At 42.9% G+C, this 10,953-nt stretch overlaps 1 protein-coding gene across 1 annotated transcript in view; it reads right to left on the bottom strand.

The window, feature by feature from the left end:
* Nucleotides 1-391: 391 nt before the first annotated feature.
* SCFD2 (sec1 family domain containing 2) overlaps nt 392-10,953 on the bottom strand; it is a gene marked incomplete at its 3' end in the record, with an annotated part of 198,070 nt that continues 187,508 nt past the window's right edge. Inside the window, exons 7-9 of the mRNA XM_080344042.1 lie at nt 10,298-10,432; nt 4,537-4,656; nt 392-484 (exon numbers count right to left, since the gene is read on the bottom strand). Of these exons, the coding sequence (XP_080200168.1) occupies nt 392-484; nt 4,537-4,656; nt 10,298-10,432 (348 nt within the window). The remainder of the gene's footprint in view (nt 485-4,536; nt 4,657-10,297; nt 10,433-10,953) is intronic.

Genomic DNA, 10,953 nt, shown 5'->3' with positions numbered 1-10,953 from the left:
CAGAATCAACCCCAGCGAAACCATCAGGAAAGTACTGCTCAGGGAGTGCAAATTCAGCATGGTCCTCAGTCACCCCTTTTCTAGGGAATTATTACAAGTGATCACTCTCGCCATGCAGAGCAGGGCTGGTGTTGTTCAGCATCCTATGGTATTACCATGAAGGAGTGGGGAATCGTCACTGGACAAGTGGACCATTTTGGAGGGTTGCCCATGAGCTGCACATGTCTCCATGCAGCCAGAAAACCCTGCTGCTTCACCTCATTTCAGCTGGAGCCCTGATTGCAGCAGGGGACACATAATTTTTTTGAAGGCTATTGGGAAGAGGGACAGACCAGGGATTTGATGTTTCCAGCTGAGGCACTCACTCATCTTCTCCACAGATCCTGCCCCATCAGATATTGGCATCAGGCTGGAGACGGTTCGTGGCAAACAACAACTCAATAGCACTATGCGGTGTCAGGAGTGCGGAGGAGAGCACAAGTACCTGAAAGAAGGGGGACAAGAAACAACAAGTCCAAATAAAGGGGACTGAGTGGGATAGAGCACTAATGAGCCATGGATACGAGCTGTTTGCTTCACCCAGCACCAGACAGACTACATGTTTCTGGTGTTTACTGACAGGGCAATACAACTGGCCCAGTGAAACTGTCTGCTTGCTAATAACTGTAGTTAAGTCATTTTAAGGAGCATAATGACTGGTAGCATTGTACTCTTAATGAATGTGTGCTTTGACTCATTTCTACCCACATCTTACCCTGTGATTTGTTGTGACTGCCACTGTGTTTACACAGTGCTGCGCGGCAGCAGCTGATGAAGCAGGGGTTTCCTCCCCTATAGTACAGCTTTGACTGACGGCTGTTGCCTCTCAGTTGGAGATGAGGTGAGAACCACTGAAGTGCTGCTGTAGGGAGCCACAGTCCCTGCTCAGAAACATCTCTTCAGACCAAGCACAGGCTGTTCTGCACATCAGGACCAAAGCTCAACCTGGGGCACTGCCGAGATGCTATTGCTTTTGTTTGGTCAGGTTTTTAATCCAACATGGGTGTGATGTATGAAACTGTTGCTCACTACAGCCATGATACACACCCTGCTAGATGCAAGTATCTTGTGTTTCTTAAGTGAAAACCAGTATGCAGGTGTCTGGCATGAAGGCTGCTCTGAGGGGCAAAGCTACCAGCAAGGACCGAGTGCATATGCTCTTGCTGCATGGAGCTAACGGGGTTGAAGCCATAGGACACTGCTCTTACCAAGCCCCAAGTTCAACAGCGTCTCTTGAGTCAAGCCTGCAGGCAGGGATGTGAAGGCAGATTTATCTTACTAGCCCACCTGAACATGCTTCTTCAGTGCAAATCAGAGGCGAGAAAGCACACGCATCAACAGCAGAGTATGTCTGTGTGTGTTTCCTGCAGTACCCCTTCATGGCATGGCTTCAATGTGTGGTACTGTTGCATTTCAACTTTTTTTGTTGTTCTTTCTTTCATCTTTTCGCTTCAAATAATGAAAGGAATCTGGAGTTAAGTTACTACAGATCCCTTCTGTACTGATGATAGTCTCCCCCTCACTTCTCCCTTCCCTTGTCCTCCCACACAATCTGTGGCAAACTGACACTGATTATCCCTTCTCCTTCCTACGGCTGAGAAACTGTAATTTGCAGATGCCAAAGCCTGACACTGTCTTACTTACGTTACGTGAGAATCAAACTACAGCACAGTATGTGCCCATTGTGTTATCACGCAATTTAATTCTGAAAAACATGAGCGGACACATTATTGAAGTTTTCTGGGTCTACAAGCCAAACATCAGCAATAGCCACTGCCAGATAAAAGCAATTTCTACTTGGAGTCCCACCACTGAACCCTGAGGGGATTTGTGCAACTAATAGCAAGCCCAGAGAGAAAAATGAGAGCTCCAAATTTAATGTCTGAGAAAGGATACAGTCAAATACAGTGGGACTTCACTCCTTTGCCTCCAATATCTCTGAGGGCTCAGTGAGGGGGATAAATGTGAATATTTGTTCCTTCATTTTTACAGAGAAGGGGAGAATTGCCCAGAGAAATAATGTCCACCTCTTCTCCAGGGAGGTCTGTTCAGGACAGTGTATCTCCTTTGAAGACCTCCTTATTCAGTGCAGTGTGCCTGTCTCTCCACCTGAAGGGCTGCCCCTCCTGCTGGCAGCCAGGAGCCCGGGGCTCCCATCCTGAACCACCGCACTGCGAGGGGCAGCTCCTCCGCAGCGGAGGGCAGGGAAGGATGCAGCGAATGTCTGATGGTGCATCTGGAGGGGCTTATCTGTCTGCATGTCTCAGCAACAGCCACATAGATGGTTGTGCATGTTGGGAGGAGGGAGAGTGAAACATCCACTCGTGCTCTTTCCCCCTTTTCAGTCCGCCAATTAAAGTAGGAAAAAAAGGTAATTTCTTCCCTGTATAGTAGGATACTTCTCAATAGGTTGGGGGGCTATACACCAGCATCCAAAAACAAATGATGTGTAGGAAATGCTGTATTCCTTTGTGCTTCTCCATGAGAAATAAATTTGTCATTCACATTCAGATGCAGATCAGTTCTGTGGATGGAAACATGTGTCTCCTACTCCACATTTAAATGTCATTTGCCTCAATTCCAAACAACTGCTGAAGTAATCAGTGCGTCCTGTCAGTTCTTTGGTTACTTTCGTCAATTCTTTGTTTTTGCACCCACACTCCATTTCTCCAAGAGCCAATAATTAGTATAAATGTCAGTGCTTTGTTTGACTGGAGGGGACTTGGGAGGCCAGTGTTCCCCTGATGCCTGACCCTGATTGAACACCACAAAAAAGCTCTGTTAAATGCTGGCTCAAGTTAGACAAATGCCTGGCTTTTTGAAAAGAGAATAATCCCAAACAGGTGGTGCATATTCGCAGCTATAGTGCATAAATCCAGGTAAATCCATGAAACTCATAAATTTTTTCATATGAGAGACTTGTACAACTGCTTCTTTTCTTCTTTCTCTTCCCACTCCTGCCTCTCCCCCAAAGTCCTTTCACCTCTAACACAGCACATTTGGACAAAGGGCAAGTTGCAGTAAAAGCTTAAAATTCTTTAGGAATCTGCCTCAGAGGGTGACCTGCCAGCAGGGTTAAGCCAAAGCAAAGCAACACCAGATCCCATGTCACCACCGTCAAGCCTCAAGTCCCGTTAGAAAGCCAGTGGAAAGTCTCCCTGCATAGTTCTCAGCCAACTCACGTGTTAACCCTCTGCTTATCTTTCAGGGTGTATTAATACATTTCAGGCGTGGATTAACTTGTCCATCAGTGTGTCACAACTCAACCCCTCTCCAAGAGGATAAAGAATTTGATTTGTTATTTTGAGATTAACAATAGGCTAATGGGGAAGAAATGTGTTATCAGATTAAAAAAAAAAACCCAACATTGCTAAAAATGGCACTTCATTGTACAAAATACTGTTTGAGACCGCCTTGCAAAACAACTAAACTGTGGGAAACACATTTCAAACTGAGGGGCTGCTGTGCCTTTGGTTGGCTCAATTTTGCTAATGATTTATCACTAATCAAAACTGTGTTCCATAGGAATTGAAAAGAAGATGTTTACAAGCCACCCTGGAAACTAGACTTATGTTTATGATGCAGCTGGTTACACAGAACTTCCCTGCAGTTTTTAGATTACCCTGCGTATCTGCACTACTTAGCAGATAACCAATTGCTCTTGTACATCCTTCTCCAAAGTTAACAATGATTTTTAACGTCTCAGATACTGCCGGAGCCCATCCACCATCCTCCTCTTCCTCCCCACTCCATTCAGGTGACAGCTGCTGTAGTCAGGTTCTGCTGCCAGAGAGTGGAAGAGGCAAAGACCAGGCACATGGACACTACTGAAGCCTCACCGCAGGAGCCATCCCCCTTCCAGGGATCCAAGAGCACATCCAAGGGCTGCAGAGACTTGGGGCTTTCTCCACACCATCTGCTTCAGGCTACTTAATGCATGTAGCAGTCAGGTGTCTATTAGAGATCCCTGGCCTAGCCCAGAAAGAGTACAGCTATATCCAGGCTAATTTATCCTGCTCCTCTTCAATGCTAATTGACTTGTCTGCAGGATCACCACTGATAGATCCCTGGCCACTATCACTAGATAGTAGCCAGGCCTTTGGCAGGCTTCTTCTGAGCATTGCTTCACTATGGTCTGTAGATTCAATGCCAAGGAGCCTGTAGCCTTTTGGACAGCAAATGTTTCTGTTTATAAAGAATACCAAGAAATGAATCTTTTGAGACATGATGAAAGCTCCTTCAGAATAATGCCTGTCTGTCCTGAACCCTCTAACCTGAGTTTGAACTTTAATTGCTGACTCTAACATGTAAAACACAGACCCTTGGTGCCCGAGCACTTGTTGTCTATAGATGTTTCACAGCAAAATCCTAACACCATTCCTATCTATGTGGTTGTGGCTTCAGGCAGGTTTAGTACCAGTGCTACAGGGAACACTATCTGATGAATTTTCTTAGTCTTTTTTCAAATAGGAATGGTATCTTTAGAGCTGTTTTTACCTGGGTACCAGTTTTGCATGTTGCTACCAGATCCTTTACCATTTTGACCTCAGAGACTGTCACTCCACCAACCATAAAGATGATCAGAAGAGGATGATGACCAGGGTGAGGGCGATTCACCTGTAAAATGAAGGAAAGCATTATTTGTAGTTGCTCAGTCCAACTCCAAACCTATGGACGAGCAGTGACTGGCTCCCTGAGCTGCTGGAGGAAGACTAATGAGGAAGCTCAGAAAGAAATATTCATAGAATGCTGGTTTCTGTAGCAGCTCAGAAGGAGATCAATGAGGATGACGTCTAGTTAAAACTAATGAACAGTTTCCAGGGAAATGAAGTCTTAATGGTTTCCACTGAAACCCAAGGGAATTTCTCACAGAGTCTGAGGGCTTCTCCCTCCATTCCTTCTTCATTTCTTTCCCACCTTTCTCAGAATGGGAGTAGGGTACTTTGGTGGATGTGCAGTTTGGACACACGAATGCATGGAGCTTTAAGGAATGAGGGGTAAATCACTACCCAGTAGAAGCATGGAGTCCAGCCTAAACATGCTAGAATCCCCGCGTGAGGTCAGCAGTGGAAAGAATCGTAATGTGTTTCACCAGTCCAGTAAATAATGCTTTACAATTCCAATGAAAACAAATCAGGTTCATTATAGTATAAAATCAGTTTCTAGCTTGTTTCACTTCAGAGTTTTCAATACTTCTGTCACTGGATTATAACTAATATAGAGAAACTTTAGCTCAAACAAAATACTTGGTTTATTTTTCCCCAATTATCATTAAAATGGCACAAACATTCTACTTCAGTTAAGACTTTATAAAACCGCATTGTAATTTTAAATGCGAAGGTGATGCTTTACATCACTTTCCTCTTAACCACTTCTAGAAGTTTGATTGCTTTGTTGTTTCCTAGCAAACTCTTTCTTGACAGAACACACTCCCCTGACAACGCCTCGCTCCAGTCCTTGGCACTAATGTCAATGGAGCCTGTGCAATTGCTCTTGTCACACCGCCCTTGAGTACGAAACACTCCAAATGTTTGTCTCCAAAAAGTGACAGTGAGAAGAGTTTAATTTACTCCTTTTTAGACTCTACGCCCCCTCTCCTTCCACAAGCGTAGGTTTTTGACAGCATTCACTCGACAAAATGAAAGTGGTCATCAACCCGCGTTTGGGTGTAGCGCGGCTCCTTTGCTTCCATCACCATGGCAGTTGCCTTGGATCCCTGTGGCTCCTCAGGGTTCAGCTTTTCTTGCCTTTCTATTGTGGCTGCCCCAGGTTTAGGTTTTGGGCAGTTTTTTCTTCCTGCTGCTCTATCAGGCTTTCTGACTGGTAACCTTCAGAAGAGACTCTTTTGTTTGGAGCACACACGAGGGGCCAGTGTGCTCTGTCTCCAGGCCAGCTGCCCTTTGATTATACAGGGCTGCTCCCCGGGAGTCTGAAACCAGTACAAAAACCCCTTAGATAGATGTATTAGTGAGCTGAGTATTCGTGTACTGGGTGTTTACCATCTTAATTGTCCCTACTTTGCCAGCCATGGAACTGATGGCACAGATAGCATATTTATATGCTACAGTTCAGGAGGGTGTCCTGCAGTTCTGGTGTGATATTGAGCAATTTTCCATCTACACCAACAGATTGATTAAATTGATACACTAGAGATTACAAAGACATTCTGTATGCATTTTCCGACATCAGACTACTCACTTCTTACTATCTGCCTGTAACATAGTGCCAGCCCCAAATGAAAAAATGTCCATTCCTGCTACAAACACCATGAGGAGTTTAAGTAAGACCTAAATATTTACTTACAATGCAAGTCAGATAGAGCTTTTACTTGCTAAAACATTAGAGTATTTCATGCCATAATTGCTGCAAGGAGTGACACAAGATTAAAGAAATAACTGCTTGCAAAGATAAAAGTTTACAAAATGGTCTGCTATGGTACTTCAAGGTAATACAGGAATTATTGTTTTGTTCCTTTTCATGGATCTTTGCTCTTCTTAACCCTGTCACCAGAGCAAATAGCTCCACTCCATCTCATGAAGTCTTTGAAGGACCCAAGACATGTGCAAAGAGATTGAACTTCAGAAGCTTGCTATTGAATAAAGTCTCTCTTTCCTAATGACAACAAACTCATCATAAACATGCATGCGTGACATTGGACACACTGAAAGGACACCCAGTATAAGAGCATTAATTGGAAAACACAAGCTTTCATGGCAATACTAAAGAGAAAATGTCTTGACAAATCATTTCCTTCAGTCAAAATAAACCTAGATCCAAACACATGGTGCCTATATAAAACTTATTATTTTTCAGAAGACTAAAGTTCAAACCACAAATTCCAGAAATGCATATTAAAAATACTATTAGGCATGCAAACCCTAAATTAAATTAAAATTGCAATGAAAAAGTTCTTGGAATCTGTAATTTCGTTATGCTATGCACAAGTGTTTTGAAGGAGGACAATACTTTGGGTACGAAATATTTGGCTGTGTTAAGAATGCAAGTTTCTGCCAAGATTTCTTTGTTTGATAATACAACCACCCAAGGCTCTCTCTTTTGAAGGAACTGGCTGCATGTGGCTAAACACAGCTTATTTCTGTGATACAGAAGAAGAACTAAAATGGACTGCAACAAAAGCAATGTGTATCTTCTGAGATGCTTCTAAAGTTCTGTTGTTTTGGGACATTTCTGAGGTCTCTGAATCACATTTACTGTGAAATCTTCATTTTGCAAAAATCCCCAAGTGAAATTCACATTCAGTTCAAAATGCCACGCATTAAAAAAATTGGGATGGTTATCCTGGGCAAACAGAATGACTAGCCAAGAAAAAAGCAAACTGATTACACCAAGTAAAGGAGCCTGAAGGAAGAAGGAGGAATGTTCCCCTGAGCTAGCAGAGCATCCCAGGTGGACGCCAGCCTCCAGCCCTGAGCCCACCACTACTGCATTTCCTCATGATGCTGATGGTCAGAGGGCTCCTTCTGTATGGAGAAGAGTGAGAAGGGGAGATGAGAAAGTGAGGTGACAGTGGTGAATGAAACTCTAAAATGGAAACAGGAAGGAGCTGGAGAACAGTTATTTTTCCAATGGCAGATCACAAAACACAGCCTTTTCCTCTGAGGAAAGTCAGAAGAAACAACTTCCACTGTCCCATGACAGGTATTTCTGCCAACCAGGACACCAGCACCAATGCATCTGGTATTTGTGACCAATCAGAAACAAATTAATTTAGCTGAATAACTGGAAAAAGGAAAACACATCGACCACCAGAAACTAGTATCAATGGCATCAATGATACCAAGCTCAGATCATCAGAAACCACTTGTGTTTTACAGTAGTGGTCAAAAGACAAATTCCTGTTGCAGCTAGTCCTTTTCCCTTCACCTTCCCTAAGATTCAAAACAAACACATCCACCAGAGAAACAACTTCTGCATGAGAGGTGTCTTTGAAAGTCTGTCCTGGGTGAACATGTCTGAGTCCATCACTTACCAAAGCATGTTTATGTGAGTTGGCATTTATATTCAGGCATTGAGGAAGAAATAAAAATATGAGGAAGCTCATGAAATAATTACAGTGCTGGTGGTGCAGTAAGTCGAGAAGATCCTCTTGTGTGAGAAACACAGGCTGGTCAGAAACTTGTTGATGTAACAACTGAGCACTTGCCAACAAGCCAAGATACAAACTAAATGAGCAAGCGTGGCCACATATTTGTGAAGTACATGATGATGCCTATTAAATATTCATCCTACATAAGATTCGTTTGCTTATCTGTTATATATTCCTTACAGTAGGATATTTTTCCTACTAGCAGAGATGCAAGTGCTTACAGGTACATATTGCCCATAATATACTTATGTGATACACACACACTCAAATTATTAGTAAGGATAGAATAGACTTGCAACTAGCCAAAGCTGTCAATGTCTCAATGTCTCCATCTCTTTAGACTTTCTGGAATCCATTTCTTGTTTGTTTTTGTTTGTTTGTTTTTCTGGTAAACAAAGGCAAGCTATGTTGCTGCTTAAAAAATAAAGGAAACAACCAAACACAATGAAATAAACACAATTGTGAGAGTTATTGGTAAATAAAACTAATAATTGAAAACATCACTTGTGTGCACCAGCTTGCCTACCTTGATGGTAGAATATCTGTTTCTTCTTCTACTGTTTTTGGAGTGTTTGCATTAATTTTTTCAGTACTGATATATGAATAGAAAGAACACCAGGTCACTCTTTCTACAGATATCATCTTTTGTTTCAGGGCTTTACCATAAGCTGTGGAAAGCTGAGAATTTCCATTTAGGAACCTAGCTAAATACCTCTTGGAAATCCATTTCAATAGTGGACAGAGATTCCTGAAAACAAGCACCAGATTTTAGGCATATCTGATTTTGTGCTTAAGACTAACTTGCTCTGAAATAACATAAAAATAACTATGTTTCTCTGATAGTGGGTTCTAGAACAGTACCAACACAACAGTCAAAACTGGTTTTGTCTTCTGTCTTTAAATGCATGGCAAGCCTAGCAAATATTAACACAAAATAGAAAAAACCTTTTTCTTTTTGATTACTGTAGAATCACAGAATAATTCAGGCTGGAACAAACCTTCGTAGCTCATCTACTCCACCTCCCTGCCCAAAGCAAGGCCAACTTCAAAATTATATCAGGTTGCTCAGGGCTTTGTTCAGCCAGCCTTTGAATATCTCAGAGACTGGGAATCCACAGCCTCTCTGGACTTAAGCACTCTTATGGTGAATGCTTTTTTTCTTTATATCCAACTGGAATTTCCCATGCTGCAACCTGTGTCCACTGCTTCTCATACAGTTTGATGATACCTCTTCTGTGCTGAGGAGTGGTGGTGGTAAAACTGGAAGAAGAACACCAGGCATGATACAGAAAAAAATACTGCACTCGTAACCATAGTGTTGATGTGGTCTGACGCAAATTTGGGGTTGGCTTCAGTGAAGAATATACAGAAGGACAGAGCTAAATGTGCAGCATGCTAGCTACTCCACACTTCATCTCAGTGGACACTTAGTGAACACTCAGAGTAGGCTAATTTATAAAGCAGAGTAAGCTCTTGTAGAACGACTGTCTGAAAACATGCTAAGAGCATCCACAAGGCAATTTCTGACTAACAGGCTTCCTTCCTCCCCACTGCAAGTTGAACCATATCAAGTTATAGAAAAGGCACCTAATATGGAGCTCCTCTGATGACCTTCCTCCCCTGTGAGACCTGACTGTTCATACTTACTTCTCTCCTATCTCAAGGCTGCTAATTGTCCTTAAATTCCTTTGATGAGTTAAGTGTCTTGTGGAATGCCTTTTGGAAATCCAGGCAGATCACATGAAGCGGCACCTGCTTATCAGTTTGCTTGATGGGTGTCTCTGAAGAGCTCTGAAAGCTAAGTGAGGTAGGACTGAGGTAGGACTTCCCTTTAGCAAAGCCACATTGTCTGCTCCTAGACATATCATCCTTATTCAGGTGTCCAGCATCATCCTTATGTAGGTGTCCAGTCTGCTCCATTCCTCTTGTTTTGTTCAGCAGGTGCTACCCATCCGTACTGTACCTGCAATGTGGTGCCTCAAGCTATTCCAGCCCCCTCTACAAGGATTTAACTCTCCTAACCGTCCCTTAAATTTTGCTAGGCAATATCAACTCAAATACATAAAATCCGCCACTGCCACACAATGCTATGGAAAATCAGGAATGAGGTGCAAGAGAATCTTACAGATGAGCTTGGAAAGCCTGGCTTACCTTCATGAACATGCTGAATCCAGTTTTAAGGAGATCGGTGAGACCTGATGACATATGCTCAATATCAAGAGGATCAGGTCGTTCAGGATTACAGATCTCTTCCACTATCTGTTTCAGCAGCGGTTTGTAAGAAGCCTGCACAAAAATAACACAGCACTGTCAATAAACCTATTTAGACTCGGTGACAGTGCTCTTCTAAACGTTTTACTTCTATTAAAGGTAACAAAAATAATTATCCTAGAAAGGACACCATTCAGAGAGCTAAAAGATTATTGAAGCAGCAGTGGTCTTTGTGATCTGCCCACAAATGGTGTGCATCAGCACAGCATCAGCCTCCAAAGACAGGAATATGGTCACACATTTACTCTGCCTGTGTGTACTACATGAGTAAAGGAAGACAAGGAAAAAATGTGGCTTCTAGTTTCTCTGGAATCTTTTTGGAGGTAGCACAGAAAGGGACAGCAATAGGGATGACACTCTGTTGCCCATCGTGCACCCAGAAGACCTCATTCCCTTTGTAATGATTTTAGAAACACTTAAACAGGGATTTTTTAGGAGAGGATAACACGAGGGCTAGGGAGAGGTCAACCTGCCTGTTTGTCCCTCACGAGAGAGCAGAGTTAAGGAGTCCCTGCTAGACCTTCAGCTTCCACAGC

Source organism: Nesoenas mayeri (genome assembly GCF_963082525.1).
Source record: "Nesoenas mayeri genome assembly, chromosome: 4".
NCBI lineage: Eukaryota > Metazoa > Chordata > Aves > Columbiformes > Columbidae > Nesoenas > Nesoenas mayeri.
The sequence above is the reverse complement of the archived record's forward strand: the minus strand, read 5'-3'. Positions and strand labels throughout refer to the sequence as shown.